The sequence below is a fragment of the Mytilus edulis genome, chromosome 4 (assembly GCF_963676685.1).
Source record: "Mytilus edulis chromosome 4, xbMytEdul2.2, whole genome shotgun sequence".
Lineage (NCBI taxonomy): Eukaryota > Metazoa > Mollusca > Bivalvia > Mytilida > Mytilidae > Mytilus > Mytilus edulis.
Window position 1 is genome coordinate 75319524 of NC_092347.1, and position 20549 is coordinate 75340072.

The 20549-nt window shown below is 31.5% G+C and overlaps 1 protein-coding gene across 1 annotated transcript; it reads left to right on the forward strand.

Annotated features, from left to right (window-relative positions):
* The first annotated feature begins 1038 nt into the window (after positions 1-1038).
* On the forward strand, positions 1039-19841 carry LOC139518523 (fucolectin-like). The gene is made up of 4 exons (XM_071310024.1): positions 1039-1178; positions 12779-13027; positions 14093-14344; positions 18454-19841. Exons 1-4 carry the CDS (start codon positions 1127-1129, stop codon positions 18666-18668), a joined length of 768 nt encoding a protein of 255 aa, XP_071166125.1. The 5' UTR covers positions 1039-1126; the 3' UTR covers positions 18669-19841.
* Positions 19842-20549: the final 708 nt, after the last annotated feature.

Sequence of the window (20549 nt, forward strand, 5' to 3'; positions counted from 1 at the left end):
TTAGTTTGTAACCTGGATTTATTTTTTTCTCAATCGATTGATGAGTTTCGAACAGCGGTATACTTCTGTTGCCTTTATTGCCCGCATTTCATGTAACATTATTCGTCAATACCAATTTTAAGCAAATTAAGTTGTCTCGCAGGCCTCCAAATGTTTTTGAAAATTTAGTGTTCACAACAATAACCAGTTTGGTTACAACATAACAATTTCAAGTTTATTTACAAATTACACAGTGTGTATATGTTAAGTATGTTTAAATGAACATATGTTCTCATAGTTTAGGACCTTATTCTTTATAGGTTGAAAAATAAAGGCAAAGTTATGATGTTTATGAAATGTCCTACATTTTGATTTTATTTGAACCTTAACAATCCAACGATTTTAGCAGAGACGGAAGACTTCAAACTAAAATCAATGACAAATGTTACAATTCCAACTACCCAACTACCGACTTCCCATTTCCCAGTAGTAACATATGTCAATAAATCCATTTCGCTAGTCTATGTTCACAATATACGGACTTTATTAATTGAAGTTTGTGTATTTCACAAAAATTGCACTTACCGAGTTATAAGGGGAAAAGACTCGTTCGTTCATATGTTTTACGGTTACCCTTCAGGATTTATTTTACAGATATGATATGAATTTAGCGACATGTTTGCGTGGTACTAGTTACCAGGATAGTCATATAATCTGTAAATTAACTTATTGTGTCAGAAATAGACAGTTTGTTTGATTTTCTGTTATCTTCTTGTCATGGTGTTATTGTTCGATTCGCTCTTAAAATCAAATAGAAAATATATTTTAATTTTTCTCTTCTTTAGATGTCATTTCATCATTTTTCTTAATGAAGACTTTGATTCTGTGAATAATAGAAAATAGCATTTTCTTTGGAAAAAGTATTTGATGAAGGATTTATATAAACAACAGAATATTTTAATCAATATCTCAAATAGAAGTCATTTTCAGCTCGATACAAGAACAAGCCCGTCCTTTCTTTTAATAATGAAAAATTTATTTGGGCATGCGCAGCTTCTTTCCACAGCATATCATAATGCTATTCGTATGTATTCCTTTTTTAGTGATGAATTTTAACAACATGGGGATGGATAGCTCAAAGTGAATAATGGAAGAGTCATCAATGCTTATTCTTTTGAATATTTTCTTTCTATGTCATGGTAAGTAAAATTGTCAAACATTCAGACTATGCATTGCAAGTCATATTTATGTCTATAAATTTTCATGTGTTCTCTTAAGACAGTTATGTTTGTGATCAGAAAAAATAAATCGTATTCATTCTTTCTATAATATTTTGTATATTTCTACAATAGCGTGAGTAACATTATAAAAAAGAAATAGTGAAGTGCACTCTTCCGTAGCTTAAATCACCATTTGATGGACATTATCTTCTCATACTTTTTATACTTGAATGCATGGTTTACAAATGTTTGTTAGCTTGAGAAAAATGATAAATAAGTAGGTCTCTTCTGCATTGTTCAAGTTTAATCTTTCATTTTCTTTTTCGCTTTGACTGTTAGGCATAGTGTTGTCCATATTTATTTGATTAACAATTTTGATCTTAAACTTTTAACCTTACAATTTGTGTCAATCTTACCATATCAACACTCAGTCCCCGATCCTATCACCAGTCAACCTGACCATATCAACACTCAGTCCCCGATCCTATCACAAGTCCAGTAGCTAGTTATTCTGTATTGGCATGCAAATACGGATATTATGTTATTAAAGTTTTGTGTTTTTTAATATCATTTTAGGTTAAGAAATATATCTCCCTCATGCGAAGCTCTTATTCCTTTACTGGCTTGGGCTAATATTCGTGTCCTTTTTTGTTATTCATAGACCTTTATTTTGATATTTAAATTGTTTGACCTCCTACATCACCGAAGAGTTGTTCATTTTCGGAATACTCGAGCAGTAACATTGAAACCATTTATACTATTCTGCAACTAAAATTAGTAAGTCGAATAAATATCTATTTACTATTAAATGCGACTAGGATTCTGTTGTTTTTTAATGGAAAGTTAAAAAGTTAATACGAAGTTTTGCCAGAACCAGCAGAGGTAGAACACTAATATGAATAATCGAATACTGCATATAACATTTCATCTTCCACTAAATGATGAGATTACCTAGCTTACTAAACAAAATAACTGCACTGCACCATTCCCTTTTTGCAATGATTCAAAAACTTAAATTTAGATTTCAAACTGCTGAAGAGCCAACTTTCGTTAAATATATGAATTCAGCCTAGATTGAAGTTAATAAAATGATCAAACTTAACCGTTGAATGCATAACTTTTGCTGCTTTGTGCTAAGTGCACTGCAACATGAAGAACTATTACAGGGTAATATGTCTGGGAAGGAGGAAATAACATTAATATTACGTAATAGTAAATGTTCAATGATAAGTCATGATTGTCATCAAAATACGGCTGTTTAAATCCAGTCGCCCTGCAGTGTCGTGGACCTGAACATAACTATTGTTTAGAGATAGTTTATTGCCCATGTTGTCCATATTCCCATAGTATGGATAAGTCTAAATCAGATTCAACTTATATGACAAATAAACAGTAGATTGAAACAGGTATATACAAAAAAAAATATTATCTAAATGCATAGAAAACAAACCGATTAAATAACACTTACACGATTAAACTATAACATTATCAAACGTTTTAGTCTTAGAAAAACACAATGGGATGGTTGTATAAAAGTAAGAAGTAAATTGATATTTTCAAATTACAATTTTTTAAATAATCATTGCTTTTTTTTTTGCTTTTTTTTTTTAAATTAGTTTAAATCAAAACCCTATTCCGACCTCATTTGCAAAAGATAAATGCATGCTCTGCACAAAATAAGTTTTGTTATATATGTAAGCGTTTTAAATTGTCAACAAAGAGGACACCGATTTTTAAATGCAGGACTATAAGGAAACAATAAGTAAATAATTCGTGTTCACAACTTCCTATCAAACAGACCTATAAACAAATTCAAAACGGAAAGTCACTTATCAAATTGAAAAATCAAAAGCTCAAACATATCAAACGAATGGAAAATAACTGTCATGTTTCTGATTTCTAACAGTAGTGGCATTGATAGCTAGCTTAACATCTCAATTGTGTTACAGTCGCATAGAATTACATCATCTTAACAAAAATGTGTGGGTATATAAAACAGACATTATAGTATAAATATAAAAAATTGAGGTACATCAGTCAACATTGTTTTATAATCTGAATTATTATAAACACAAACAACTATGTCAACAAAGAAAAATAAAATAGCACATATATACTGTATATTCTAAGCAAATAAGTAAAAAATGAAAAACAAGATTACAAAAAATGCACAAAAACACAATGTAGCGATAAACACACATAGAAGTGCTCGACATCATAATATTAAGTAGATCGTAATACGACAATAGATAATAACCATAGTAAAAAGAAAATTTAAAAATAGGTAGTAGTGTTAAGGAATATAGTGTTGTGCAAATGTATAAATAATAATAACATAAAAATATTCATATTTATCGCGTAAATAAAAAAAATGTTATATTTTAGTGAGTGTTAAATACACTGCTAAAATGTTGTCTTCCTGTACTGTTTACATAAGACAATTCATAACGATGCTGTATGACATCTTCTTTGAAGTTGGCCAAGGAAATTTTAAAATACATTTTCTATTGATCTCATAAGGTTACTTGATACTTTTAGCTCTCTTTGTTAACTTTTACATTCTATTAAATTGTAATTCTAATGGTGCTTGTATTTATATTTTCTAACCTGGCCCACCATTAAAGGTATCTAGTATAAATATTGTGCCGATGACACCGCCGGCAAACCAAAATGGCCGATATGACAAAATAGAACATAGGGTAAAATACAAGTACTCTTTATTATAATGAAACCGTTATATAGAGAGAAAGTCTGACTAGAGTAGAAATTTTATAACTGTGGAGGAGTTATTGCCCTTAAATGATATTTTTGGCCATTCCGGTAGTCGTGACAATGTTCCGACCTTCACCGTTTCGTATCATCTTCGTAACCTACGTATTTGATTATTAGTTCTGGTCATCGATACGTTTGTAACAATTGCCATGGATATTAAGTAAGAAAAAAATATCAATGCTGGTTGACGTACCTATTGTATTACATGTTAAAACGTGAGTTATTTCTTGGTCAATTGTCACATTTGTCATTTGACATTTATCAGTCGACCAATCTATGCATTTACAAACCCAATATTCCAAAACAGAGGTCAAAGTGGATAATAAAAGAGGTGCGAAAGATACCAGAGGGACAGTCAAACTCACAAATCGAAAACCAACTGACACACCATGGCCAAAAAAATAAGAAGACAAACAGACAAATAAGAGTACAAAAGACACAGCACTGAAAACTAGGACTAATCAACACGAACCCCACCAAAAATTAGGGGTTATATCAGGTGCTCTGGAAGGGTAAGCAGATCCTGATTCACATGTGGCACCCGTCGTGTTGATCATGTTATTACAAACCTGGTAAATAGTCTTATTTAGTAGGTCACATTCGCGGTGAAAAGGGAAGTGGATTGTAGTTGCGACATAAGGAACATATCCGATATCATCTGTGAAACGGTTACTAGTATTCCATAACGGTCAATTAACTTGTGATGGCGTCCATAAATTTTACGAAGGCCGATTTCAACTTCGCACTTTGGAACTCTTGGTTTATGACTTCCTTGTGAGTAGATATTGTGTGTTTCATATAATTGAGAAAGTTCGTCATTAACTGTTCAGCAATCTCTGTTTGTTCTGCATTTTGCCTTTGGGATCGTCAATACTTTTGAATGAGCTAGTCTATAGAAAGGAAAAAATGGCGAACGATTTTATTGTTAGAAGTGACGGTTTCAATGAGAATGTGGTGTCGACTCCTTATAGAAGTAATTGCAATTCAGCATATCTGAATTCAAAATATATTAACGGTTTATACCTGTAAATGTAATGAAATAATTTAAAATGCAAAAACAATTTAGTTTCAATTTAGTTAGGTTACAAACTGTGATTCTCTTAGCGACTAGTTACTTTATTTATATGAGGATGGATTCATATTTGAACGTCTTAGAAGGAAAGCAAAAAGCTAGAAGTAACCTTTAACCTAACTTTTGGCTATGAAGATGCTGTTCTCTCACTAAATAATTGAAAATTTGGTGACAATATTGAACGCATCTATCCCATCGAACTTGAGATACAGAATAAAACAGATACAGTTAAGTATTCTTTATATCTTCACTTACATCTAGAAGTTAAAAACAAAGCTAAACGACAAAATTACTATTTCAACATCCTTATTACGAACCTTGCATTTCTATGGAGCAACATTCCAGTAGCGTCTACATACGGAGTATATGTCTCCCAGTTGATACGATAGTTAAGTGCTTGCATTTCCAATTAATAATTTCTTGATAGAGGGTTTTTGCTCACAATTACGCTGTTAAACTAAGAGTTCCAAGTGGTGAAGTTGACATCATCACTTCGTAAGTTTTACGGACGCCATGACGAGTTGATAGACCGTTATGGAACATCCGTTTCACAGATGGTAACTACAACCACTTACCCTTTCATCGAATATGATCTACCATACAAGATTTAATACCGGGTATCTACTGACATGATTTATACGACAGGTGCTATACATGGAACAGGATATGTACTTCCTTGCGAAGCACTTGATATCACCCCAGTTTTAACTTGGGTTCGTGTTACTACGACTTTAGTTTTATATGTTATGTTTTGTGTACTTATGTTTGTCTATCTGTCTTTTTTAAAGCCTGGGCTTTGTTAGTTTATTATCGACTTATAATTTTAAGTATCCAACTGGTTTCTTTCGCTTCTCGTTTAAATGACTAAAATTATCCGTCAACTTCAATGACCATTTATGCACATTTCTTGTATTATCGGCTAAGTCAATTGAAGATAGAGAAAAAACATGAAACAACGAAGGATAACCAGTCAGCACGACAAGATCTTAAATAAATTTGGCATATTTTCTGTAGCTTGGCGCTATTGAACCCTCCCCCTTTTTTAAGCCAAATCTGCCAAAGAGAGCCGACCAACGAAGAGAAAACAGCACAAGGCCAATAAGTGGTCATCAACACAGCGAGAAAATCTCACACCCAGAGGCGGGCTCCAACTGGCTCTCTAATTAAAAAATATGCACTGGTTCAGTGAAAATGGACGTCACATTAAACTCATAAACATATAAATGAACAAAGGTGAAAACACATACAAGACAAACAAAGGTCAGAGACTCCTAATTCGAAACTGACAAAAAAAAGGCGGTGGAGTTACGCCTGTTTTGTGAGATCTCAACCCTCCCCTATACCTCTAGCCAATGTAGAATAAAAAATACACGGCAAAACGCACAGTCAAAGTCAGCTTAAGAGAAGTCCGAGTCCAATGACAGGATATGTAGCAAAAGAAACTAAGCAAAATTTACATGCCCGCTCCAGAATTTAGTCCAACTGATTGAATGAGTATGTGTTTATCATATGAAAATTAAAGCACATATAATCATAAAGTATGTAAGAAGAATATTACCCGTATCATGTCAACAACTGGTAATTGAATAAAAGGAGAGTATTTCCTACAATTATGTTTTTTAATTAGATAAAACCAAGTCGATCGTTTAGATTTTAATTAACACAAATTATTTTTTATGTTAACATTTATTTGGAGACTTTTTAAAACTGTCGAATTATATCTCTTCTAACTTGCCTAAAGAATACAACAGAATAGATGAGTTAAGGGTCTAAATCATGATCTTCCCATTTCAACATAATACAAAGTGGAGAATTTCAAATCACCGTTACGATAATTTTACGTATGTCATGAAGAGTTGGTTGATCGATATGGAATATCTGTTTCACAGATGACGCAAATATGTTCCAAATGTCGTAACCACAATCCCGTCCTTCATTCCATGAATGAAACCTACAGATTATAACTTGTTATCGGTTTTGTACTTATACAGCCCGTAACAGAGTTGTGATCGAATTGGCGTTTCTTTACCGTCAGAATAAGTTACGTTATCGACAAACTTATTTCAGAAGTGACATAATTTAATTTTCTTCATTAACAAAATATTTCATGTCCAACGTGTAAGTTTTCATTGTTTAAGTGGAAGTTTTTTTTAACACAGTAAAACATTTTTTATAATCAACCTCTGTCATTGGCATTTTCATTTTAACGGTAAAGGATCAAATACGGGATCTCCGAAATTTCTATCATTTGTTACGAGGAAATGTTTATTGTAGAAACGATGACTGCGACTCAGATAAATGCATTATGAATAGCATAAATACTCATTGATTGAATGACATTGATCATGACTTCATCGGGGTCGCATCCATCGTTTCTACAATAAACATGACCTCATCGATTTGCTCAATGTAGATATTATATACTGCTTTCACTGTGAATATTTATGGGATTCAACACTGTAATAGTTTTTCTTTCGTCTGATACAGAATATCCCATATCTTTTCTTTTTCATACCTATCTGTTTATTATGTCCCCGGGAATATGTCAATCATACATTGTTGCAATACCGACATTCTTGTACTTTGTCACAGAAAAAACTGACATAAATTTCCTTCAAATCGAAGTAAAAAATACAAATGTACCCTTTAACATTTGAAATGTTGAAGACAAAATTGCTCTATATCTAAAGTTATTGACGAATATTTGAAATTTAAACCTCTTTAAGATGTGATGTACGGCATTTCATTTTATCATTGGTAATGATCCATATCTGACAGAGAAGAAATATTCATAATTCTCAGAAAGTTTTCATAAATATTGTTAGATACCACTAATCGTTCCAACAATCAAGACAACATAGACAAACAGGGGAAAAAATTATAAAAATGAAAAGATATGACTTAAGTGTTAGCATGTTCAGGGGGACGGCACTCAATTTACAAAAAAATAATTGATGTTTTAAGGAACTGTAGAGGTCTCCACATGTTTTCAAAAAGTGTAGAATTCAAAACCTTGAATATGAAAGCCTCGAAATCCATGATACTTTTTCTGTGCGGTAGTTATATCTACAAAATCCAATCATGTACACGACATATAATACATGTATTTTCATACATGTATATTTATATATTGGGAATTCATTTTTGTTTCCAAACAGAATTATAAGGTTATGTATAAGTGCCTCCGTTCACTGCACAATTGTAAATTGTCTTCTTAAAGACCAGCAAAAATAAATGGCACAAGTTCACGTATCATTAAAAAAAGTCGTATAATTTACGTTAACGAACAAAAAATCAGAAATACGGAATAATATATGTGCATGGTTAGGAAATCCGTTTCCCCTACATGTTTTAAAAGTCAAAGAAAAATGTGTTCCCTGATACAAACGTTTTTAGAACCTGCTTTGTGTAACCTATCGACAAATTCGACTGGATATAAGGAAGTTAATATGTTTACTCTGATTTGAAATTATCTTTTAGAACTATTTTTAGTAATTGAGAACCTATGTTGTTTATGGGTAATATGTGAAATGTTGCATGATCCCTCAAAATGACAGCAAGCGCAGTTTTCCGGACGATTTTTATTTGTACACTGCTAAAAACTGTCAGGTCCTGGCCATGGTATATTTTGGAGAAATGTTTTTTTACTGATTTTTACTAAAAAAAATATTCTCTGTGTGTGCCATTGCAAGAAATAGTTTTGCTCGTTTTTTTGTCATATTAAAAAAAATCTCAACAAAATTTTCCCGTTTAAACTTTACTAGAAAAAAGTTTGGCATGTGAAACGGACGAAGATATATTCTAACAGAAGTACAAATACCAGTCCTCCCTTTTGTGTATACATATGAGAAAAAATTTCAAAGTTATTGATTGAATTCAAATCCATCACACATACGGTACACATTGTAAAAATAAAGGCCTTCATTCCTATCAAACACCTTTTTAATTGTTTACCAGTATATTTCTTTTAGTTTTGGGTAAAGTTTTAAAGGAAATAATACTATCAAGACGTCCTTCCGTAAATCTTTTTTGTCTGTTCTGACTTTGAAGAAATTACTACTTTTCGCCCAATCGAAATGGTGCATGGGCATATTTTGTTTCATATTATTAGAATTATTTCCAATATTATCGATATTAAACTTGATTATCGACACACGAAAGTTTGTCAGCATTGTCAATCTTTTTAACGTTAAAGTACCAATAGTTCGGTCACTACTCAATTAAGTTTGTCGATAACGTAGCTAATTTTGACGGTAAAGAAACATCAGTTCGATCACTTCTCTGTTACGGGCTGTATAAGCAACCAAACGGGTGCAACATGTGGAGTTGGATATGCTCACCCTTCTGAAGTACCTGCGATCAGCCCCGGTATTTGGTTGGTTTGTTGTTGCTTAGTCATAGTTTTCTATGTTGTGTTTTGTATGAAGCTTAATCTTTTTGTCTTTTTTTCACATGGCGTTGTCATTTCTGAATATGAATGACTCTTTGGTATCTTTCGCTTCTCTTTTACTGTTTTCATATAATTGAATTCAAAAAAAAAATTCACAAAAATATTGCATTCAGAGGAAAACTCAAAAACAGAATGTCTTTCATCAAAAGGCAAAATTAATAGCTCAAACACATCCAACGAATGGATATCAACTGTCATGTTCCTGACTTGGTACAGACATTTTCTTATGTAGAAAATGGTGGAGTAAACCTCGTTGTATTGCTAGCTAAACATTTTACGTATATACCTGTCTAAAAATTACCATTATATTGACAACGATGTGTGAACAAAACAAACAGACTTAATACGAAAAAATGTCAAAAATAAGGATACAGCAGTCAATCTTGTTTTATTATCTTTATTCCTATGAAATTTTGTATATGTAAACAAACATTGGAACAATAACACAATAAGTACAGAGCCACCTCATATGTATCAAAGTAAAACAAGATGACATATAAACAAAGCATTTTTAAGAAAAAATGAAATGTAAAAATATAAAAAAACGAAAACATGCATACAGACAAAGTATATTAAGGTAGCACAATACAAAGATTTTATATCCCCAATCAGACATCTTTAAACTGATGTAACTTCTTTAAATTTTATAATTGAGGTACCAAAAGAAAGAAGAATGATTAATCTTTCAAATTGTGATAATTTCATTATGACATGATTATTACATAATTAATTGTTATGTAATTAGTTGCTATATAATGATATCCATACTTGAATGAATTTAGCGTCAGTGAACAAATCTTTGTATTGCGCTACCTTAAAATGAGAGACAAGAATACAAAAATAACCAAAGAACAATAACACAATGAAGGAATGTATAAATACAGAGCCACGTCAAATGTAAAAAAGAAACAAAAATAGGCAAATTATAGACAAAGCATATAAGAAAAAATAATACCAAATTATCATAGAACAATGACACAATGACTTATACTTTTTTTTCCTTAATATGAAAATGAGGAGATGAGGTATGATTGCAAATAAGACAACTATCCACAAAAATCAAATGATGTGCATGTAAGCAGTGTTATTGGCAACCATACAGGCTACAACAACGCGAAAAATCCATGCCGTAAGGTCGGGTATAACAATTCAATTGAGAAAACGAACGGCCCAATTAATTTCAAAACAATTTGCAAAAAAAACCAACCATGACAGACATAATCTAAAGACAACCACTAAACTACAGGCTCCTGACTCGAACAGGCACATACTAATGTAACGGGGTCAAATATATTTAAGCTCTAAACCCACGCTCTTATACAGGATAGATCTGATAGTACTCGCAGTTACTGAAAATTAGTTCAAAGCGAATACAAGTACACATGTATCATATTGAGTATTGTTTTGATTCACTGATAACAAAATTAATATTTATGCCAACAAAACAATATTAAAAGATTTAATTTCAGTGTTAAAAGGGAAAACTTTTTTTTTTCTATTTTATTTAAAGGATCGATAAGTTTACCCGGATCGTATTTAAATGGTAAGGCTCGGTTTATAAAATCACCATAAATTTCTGTTTGAAATAAGTTATCTACAGGTACAGCCAAAAATACAAACCAAACTTTTTTTTTTAACTTCGAAAGAATTTTGTAATGGTTTTAAGTAATATGTGGTAATTAAATCCCTCACTTAAGGTAGATTCATGGTATACCGCCATCTTGGATTGTACTATTTCAGTACATAATCAGTCTAGTTATTTGCCCAAATCTACAAATTTGTAGACAGATGTGCAATTTTATTGATTATACTGTTTAGTTATATGATGAAAACTTGTTGATTTATTGCATTATCAAAAATATTTAAACAAATACCAAACATTTGTGTTTTAGAATCATTTTTTTCAACTAAGCCATTTAAGGGGAGATAACTCTTTGACGACCAAATTTATACTGGAATGATAGGGACATTTGACATTTTTACTTGTAGCAAGAAAACAAGTTTGGTGACACCATTTTTTCTTTTTATTTTCTTAAACCATATTATAAAACCTATCTTCTCACATATTTTTTCAAAATTCTATCTCATAGATTTTTTTTCATGCACAAAAATGTGTTTTATCATAATCATTCTAAGCAAAGGAGTAGATCCAGTAAGACCCCTTTTTGGCCCCAAAATATAGCAGATTTTACAAAATGTTAAAATGTGAACTTTTAGTTATTTATTGGACAGTAGAATGCTTCTGCCTCATAAATATAGGCTGTTTTTGACAATAAAATGCACATATATTGGGTACTAGCACCATAAAGTAATGCTAAATTACTGAAATCTTCACAATTCTAGCATTTTAGTTAAATGTGTAAAACATAAGTGACCGCATTCGTGTTCATCCTTAATATTGAAATGAAAGTTGTATTTTATTATAATACATAACATATATAAAGGTTGAGGATGAACACGATTGCAGATACGTTCATTTTTGACAAAAACCAACTGAAAAGTGACATTTTGCGGCATATTTGATAGATTTTTCATATTTGAGCTTGAATTGGATCGTTTTTAATGACTAAATCAGTTAAAATCTTTCACATAAACTGATTATTTCAAATGAAATAGACACTTAAGTGTTTAAAAAGTGGTCAAAATCTTTCGTCAGATGAGCCTGAAATTTGAGGCCAAAATCGGTCCTTACCGGACTTACTCCTTTAGACAATTTTCAACGACTTATAGCTTGAAAAATAATTCGGTGACCCATCCTTTTTATTATATTTTTTAAAAGAGCATAGTAAAATCTTTATTTTGGCAAAGTATAAAAAAAATCTATCCCGGGAAACTTATACCTATGATCTACCTTAATAAATCACTAGTAATACATAAATTACGTTCATAAACATCATAAATGTCACTACAGACACGACCATAGCGAACAAGTTGGGCAACATAGACACCACAAAACGTCACCAAAGGAACATCACTGGCAAAAAAGAAAAACTAACAGTAGGGAAAGAAAAATCATCCCCTTTGTAAATATCAATGTTTGTTAAAGAAGAGTACCGTAAAATGAATATTGGTAATTATGTTGACATTGATTTTTATTGATGAAGGATATTGAAGATTCATTGATATTATAGAGATCATTTAGTTCAATAACAGTAAACTCGATTGAATTTTTAAAATGCTTTATCAAGACAGTTGAAAATATATTATATTAATAAAATTTAAAAAAAATCCTTCAATGTATCCGTTATTTCTGACTACTCTAATATTTTTCAAAACATCTTTAAGGATTAAGAGATAACGTTGCCCTACACAAAGATAGTAGACAGAGTTCAACATATTACATATACGGATTGCCGGGTAGTTCATTACTTGCAGTTGATGGTAACCAACAGCAAGCAGCATATCCACCACCATATAATCAAATGTTTTGTACCTCTACAATAACGAATGATTTGATCTGCTGGTGGGCAGTGGATCTTGGACAGGAGTATTCTATCAACAGCGTAACGATCTTCAACAGACTAGACTGTTGTAGTAAGTATGTAAAACGAATGATAATTTCTATTAACTTTTACACTATTCGGAGAACAAACCCGTTTCTGGCCGTCGCTGGAAGAATCGTCATTTTATATAGGTGTGATGGGTCCTATTGATCAATACTTTTGCATTCTTAACTTTATTTACCTATGCTGCTACACAATTAATAGTTGTCAAATTTTCCAAGTTTTGTCTTCAGATAGAAAATATTTATAATGTTTTAAAAAGAACAATTTTTATACCCTCTTTCATTCCAAAGAAGTTTAACTATTTCACGTATGAGACTTTGTTCACATATATGGCGTTTAATTTTGCCTTTTCAGAATCTAAAGGACTGTGGGTAACCTCATTGTTCTTACACTAAAATTAAAATAACGTTACGTCATTGGATGGATTTCCATTGTTTAGAACGTTTTAAACTAATCACAAAATTTTGGAGGACGCTTACGAAAATATTACCCAGAATGTATTAGATTCTGAAACGGCGAATTGATGAGATTGTTTTCTTCAATAGATATTTAAAATAAAAAAAAAAGATTGAAATCTACAACTCAGTTTAAGAATTGTTAAAAATGAGAGGAGATTTTGGTTATATGTCACTCCGATAGTAATCAGCTGACAAAGAAAACAACAAATTAGTCGTCCTTCAATAATCTAAATGTAATAGAAGAGTATATAAACTACGCAATAGAAATTTTTTTTTAAAAAAAAACCCTACATCGGTGAAATAGATAACAAAACATAGGTACAATCAAACCGATGACAACGTATGCAGCATTAAATAATGCATGCGATAACTGAAATCATGCAAAAATGAAGTAAAATTAGGCCACTTTACACTCATATATATTCAAATTTGTAAAATGGTTACTGAAAAATCAACAGTCTTCTAATTTTGACTGATAACATGAGTCCCTATCGTCATGATCGTAACCACTGTTCTAAATCTCATAACATTTACAAAACCATTGGTCTTTTTTCATTATAAAATTTGAAATGAAATCTGTCATCTGTTAAAACTAAAATCGTTATATATAATTAACTTTATTTTATGACTTTTAGGCGACCGTTTGGCGAATATATACATTTATGTGTACGCTCCAACCATTGCTGATTGGTCAAATTTCGACAAAGAATCAAGTCAGTTGTGTTTCTATCACCCAGGATTAGTTCCAAGTATATTCAATGCTGCCTGCAACAGAAATCTTCAGGGAAGATATGTTAAGATCTACAAAGAGTATCAATCTCTTAATTATGGCGATTCCCTTACTTTGTGTGAAGTAGAAGTTTACATTGACAAGACGCCTTATACGGGTAAGTTTTAAATATTGATTCATCAAATAGATGAGTTATTTTTTATCTCTCCTTTGATACTAAAATTAATAAGCTTAATTCTCGTATTTACATCAAAAAAGATATTGCTATGAATGGAAGAAAACATGTTCTTCATTATACTTGTGAGAAAATATATATGTTCGATTTTAAAAACTAGTATCTGTAACTGAAACAAAGCTTAGAGGGCAATACCAATCAATTCGAAAACCGACAGACAACGTAATAGCTAATAGGGGAAAATATAAAAGAACTACACAGAAATCATACGATTTAGGCGGACGCGACCGTTAATAGATAATATACGCCAAAATATTAGAGCTGGTAACCAAGTCCGACACAAACTTCCAAACCCCATTGTCCCACTGGCTTTTCAGTGCAAATAATCCACGATAAGAGATAGGACAAAACGAAAACGCAATATACTTTTCTCTTGAAAAAAATTATATTTGAATTAAAAAAAAAAACCAGTAGAAACCAATTGAAGAATTAAAACACATTGATTAAAAGAGACTGACAAAATCATGAAAAAAGGGAAAAAACAACAGTCTACTATCACTGCATTACAAACTAAGGATTAAGAAAAAGCTTAAAATGTTATTGATTCAATAGACAATACATAGCCATAAGAAGGTATACATGGTTAACACAATTAAAATAAACGAAAAGACATCTACAGTTCAGCATATAGTGATAACCAAGAACCGTCACCATATTTCAATCTGTTAACCCTTTCAATCCCAACCAACTCGGTTCTGAATTAATGTTTAATGTATAAAAAATGTAAAAAAAAAAATATTTAAGTACTGCATCTTGTATATATCATCTTTTTTTGGTATACCTTTATACGTTTATACTTTTATTCACTGTGGTTATATAAAGTTAAGTAAATGACCATTGAAAAAGAAATCTTTAAAAGTGAAATGCCCTACACGAATAGTTTAAAATACAAAACTTCAACTTCGTACTCTATTTCAACTTTTTTGATTCAAGCGTCACTGATAATTGTGATAATGAGTTTACATGTAACATTTTACTCTCGATTAACACTCGAAATAAGAAATCATCACATTTGAATTATACGACGCAATTGTTTTGATTATACATTATATTTCCTTTGCTGTATGATAAAGGTTACTATACGATTTGTGTTAAATTTGTAGTTACACACGAAATAGCAAATGGAGCATTAACCGCCATTTATACAAAATAAGTTTGATTTTATTCATTCAAACAGGTCTTTGCATTGGAAATAAACACCTTCATTTAAACCCAGTTCCTGGCATGATACGGGTTAAGTTCAATGCATATGTTTTATGGTGGTATGATACTAAATTCCGCACGGGAGGCATTGTGCTAGATTTGTATATGATGGAGATCTAATCTTTTCATCAGTTTTATTGAAGTCTGGAGCTTGTATGTCAGATACTGATAGTTGTTCTGAGTTATTATATATTATTGTCATTTAGCATAATTTTTTTTTACCTATTTTGACATCGTATTCCGATTTCTTTAAAACTGAGTTTTACTGTGTGTATTGCAGTGTGTTAGTTTTTTTTAAACATTGACTAGATTTATCGGGGAGGGCTAGGATATCATTAGACATATTTAACTCTCAAAAGTTTTAAGCCTTTCCCGAGTTATGAGCCTCAGGTCTTTGTTAGTCTTGCATGATTTTCGATTTTAGTTCATTTATATGTTTTTGAGGTTAGTATGACGTCAATTTTCCTGAACTAGAACACATTTTTGTTTTACCAGCTGAAGCCCGACTTCAGGTGCGGGTTTTTCTTGCTGTGTTGAAAACCCATTGGTGGCATTCAGTTGTTTTCGTCTCTCTGGTCGGGTTATTTTCTCTTTGACACCTTCTCTATATCCATTCTCAATTTTATAAAAGGGGAATAATTAAATACTATTTCGCTATGAGCAGACAATTTGGTTCAATTTTGTCAATATAAGTTTGACAACATGTATTGTTCACTTGCAAGTCAAAAATTCAACCTCAGTTGAACCCGTATTCATGCAACCTTAAAATAAACTTAAGCTGAAGATCGGTTATTCATGCCCTTAACGTGTTAACTTTATTAAAAGAAAATAATGTCATTATCAAAAAGTGAAACAAGGGGTCCGCCTTAAAACAACCATATTTCTTTGAACAATTCGGCACATACAATTTGATTGATATCCATGTAAAATCATGCTTGACATTCTTTAAATCTATGACATCAAATCAAACAGACCTGGATAAATGGTAATTCCACGTGCTTCGCGTTCTATTTATATTGATGGTTATGTTTGTATTGATGACTATTAGCTGTCTACGGAGATAATCTCAATGGTTAATTAGACGGCGTATACTAGAAGTCTAAAATACGAACGAAATCATGTTACATTATAACAAGTCTATGCAACCTTTTTTTTTCCTGTAACAGTACACATTATTGTTAAATGGTCAGCTAAAGCCCACATGTGGGTGCAGAATGGTATCTCTGTGTTGATGACCCATTGGTTTCCTTGGGCTTTTTACCTTTTTTGCTCGAGTAATTGTCTCTCTGGTTGTTATTTAGATTAAAGTTTTACTATGCTATGAATCAAATACTGGTATGAGAATCAAATCAGTGATCATGAATTTGACAAATGCCTCTTTTAGAAATAAAACTATATAAGAGGAAGCAAATGCTTTATCTTCATAAAAAAAAACACACATTTAGAAACAGAAAAACCGTGGAGTTTAAAAAAAAAATTTGTTTCCACATTTACTGAGAAAAATTCAATATAAGGCTCAAATGAGACAGCTGTACATTTTTCAACTTGTGATTGATATTAGGTGAAAGTTCTATTATAAATTTTAAAAAATATATAGATTATTATTAATGAATATGCTGAAAATCTCTTGGTATTCATATTCAGTCAGTGATTTTTGATTTCTTTCTGACGTCTGAACTATTATCATTGTGTGATTCCTTCTACGTTTTTGTTATCAAACATATCAAAATACAAAAATAGGATGAGGGATTGATAGATACCCTGCAACGTTCTGTCTATGTTTTTGTTTGATAAATGTCTTTGTATCGATCTGATGAGTTAAGCTGTTTTCAACTGAATTTTTATAGTTTGTTCTTATGTTTCGCTGAAACACAAATGTCAAAGGCTAGGGGAATTCAGTGCACACACATGTTTAACGTCGCAACATTTTTTATTTTCCTGTTCGAAGTCAGCAGCATGTAATGCAGTGGTTATTGATTGCAAAAACGGATTATAATAAATAGAAGGTTTTTTTTCAATTTTTTTCAGTTTTTACTATATAGCAGAACGTTTTCCATTGAATTCAATATTGATAGCGTTTTTGCTAAAAAGGACAAGCAGTTAGAAGATCTAGGTTTCAGTGTTTACAAATGATGTAATATTTTGTCAATAGTTTCACGCTGCGCCGGAGAATAAAAGTTTAATACGACTTATTAGATAAAATAGATATAACACAAACCACCAGATATCAGTATTTAAAACACTAGACAAAAATAGTTGAACACAACTGTATATTAAATCATTATGTATAAAATGTAAGACCACTATATATTAAAAATAAAAACTATTTGATATATACGGTAAACCTCTAGACATAATAGGTAACACACCATTATAGATAAAACTGCTACAAATGAAAAATAAAGCATACATATACGTTTGACAAAAGTGTGCCATGTAGCGCAAAAACTGCTTACCTTTCCAGAGCACATGAGTTCATTAACGTTTTTTTTAGGGCTTTGTGTTGCTCAATGCATATCCCGTCCCCTTTTCAGTAGTCATTTAACGAAAACTGAGATGTGATATGATTGTGATTCATAACACTTTCTACTGGAAAGAAATTGCAGATAAAGATATAAAATATATGTCCCCGTTCGGCGTTCATCATTGTGAAAATCAAAATCATATTAATTGTAAGCTATGAAAGACCGAAAAGACAAAATTTACACATTTCAAACGAGAAGACTAACAACCTGAGTTATAATTTCCAGTAATAGATATTCCAAACAGCAAAGAAAAACATGTCTCCTCTTGTCACTATCAATGCTAATGACTCCATTATTCTATAGGAACATTCTGTAGACAGCTGAATAAAGAACCTCTCTTAGGATTGCCAAAACATTTACAGCACGTTTCCCGTAAGCGATGTGCAATATACTGCAGACAAACCGAAGGATGTCTTGGATTTCGTATAACGACTGAAGGTGCATGTTCCCTATTCAAAACAAGTCAAAAGGTGGTGTACAATGTTAATACTGCTATGGATTACTATGAAAGATGTTAAACTTTGACATTTCATTGTTAAACAAACTGGCAAATTTTTTCCACCCGATTTCTTACTTTATATAACTTAGTGATTACATTTTTTATATAAAGATTTCTTCGAACTGCCTCTATATGTTTTGTCCTTATTGCATGAATGTGTTTAGTTTTATTACATTACATACATGTTTCATTATAACTTAATAATATATTGCTGTTGAATTGTCAGATTCTCTGGACATGTGTTTTGAATGTCCCGTGATATTTTCCATCTTTTTCTGTTCTTTGTAAATTGTACTGACCACACGAACACACACACACATACATGCTGTAATGCTGTTTGCTTGTTTATTCAACATTGGCTAGAGATCAATTTACACAGCTGAACGAATTGCTGTAGATACCACAAACAATATTATTTAAAATTATTAAAATTATAGATTATTGGATGACGTCACTTATAAGGAGACAAATTCGTAAACGGAAACGTTCGCACAAAAAAAGCTAAAAAATACAATACTGCTGAGTCTTGGGCAAACTTTAAGAAAATTAGGAATGAATGCGTAAACTTGATAAATTAGCAAAAACCCATTATTTTGAAAAACAATGTAAATCATTACATTCAAACGTAGATTCCATTAAGAATTGGTGGAAAAAATTGCGCAACCTGGCTGGATTTCCTTCCAAATCGTCAGACTACCCCCCTATTTTATTAAATGATACCTACTTAGACGATAATAAGGATAAAGCAAATGCATTTAATCGTTATTTTTGTGATCAATCGAGTGTTGATGACTCATCTGCAAATATCCCAGAACTAAATTTAGATGAAATCATACATACATTAGATAATATAATTATAACGCAAGATGAAGTTTATGACCAACTTCTCTTGTTAGATGTGTCTAAGGCAACAGGCCCCGATAGCATTAGTCCAAGATTTCTTAAATATGCTGCTTTAGAATTAAGCTATCCCCTGGCTCTGTTGTTCAATAAGTCACTTCAATTATGCACTTATCCGTATGAATGGAAAATAGCAAATGTGATACCAGTTTTTAAGAGTGGTTCTCAAGAAATTTTATCAAACTATAGACCAATCTCTCTGTTATCTATTATTGGTAAAACGATGGAAAAATGTGTTTTTAAATATTTATTTAATTTCCTTTCTTGTTATAAAATTATTACAAACTTGCAATCATGTTTTATGCCTGGAGATAAACTAGAAAAATATGGAATAAGAGGGGACTTATTAAAATGGTTTAAAAGTTATTTATCTGAAAGAAGACAAAGAGTTGTCATAGGAGGACAGACCTCTGATGTGTATAGCATTAAAGCAGGTGTCCCCAGGGCTCAATTTTAGGACCTGTATTATTTTTATTATTCATAAACGATATTGTATGTGACATATCATGCAACATCAGACTTTTTGCTGACGATACGTCTTTATATATAGTTGTTGAGGACGAGTATGTTACATCTGAATTGATGAATTCTGATATAGAAAAAATTCACCAATGGTCTCAACAATGGCTTGTTAATTTTAATCCAAGAAAAACCGAAACCATGACCATATCTAGAAAAAGAGCAACACCCCATAATCCACCAATATATATGAATGATACACTAATACAAGAGGTTGAAGAACATAAATATTTAGGGTTAATTTTTCAAGAAAACGGTTGTTGGGAAAGTCATGTAAACTATATTATTGATAAAGCCACGCCTCGTTTAAATCTTATGAGGAGTTTAACGTTTAAGCTATCGCGTAATAATCTACAAGTTATATATATCAGTTTTATCAGGCCTATTCTTGAATATGCGGATACTGTGTGGGATAATATACCAATTTATTTAAAGGACAAACTAGAGAGCATTCAAATAGAAGCGGCTCGTATAGTCACAG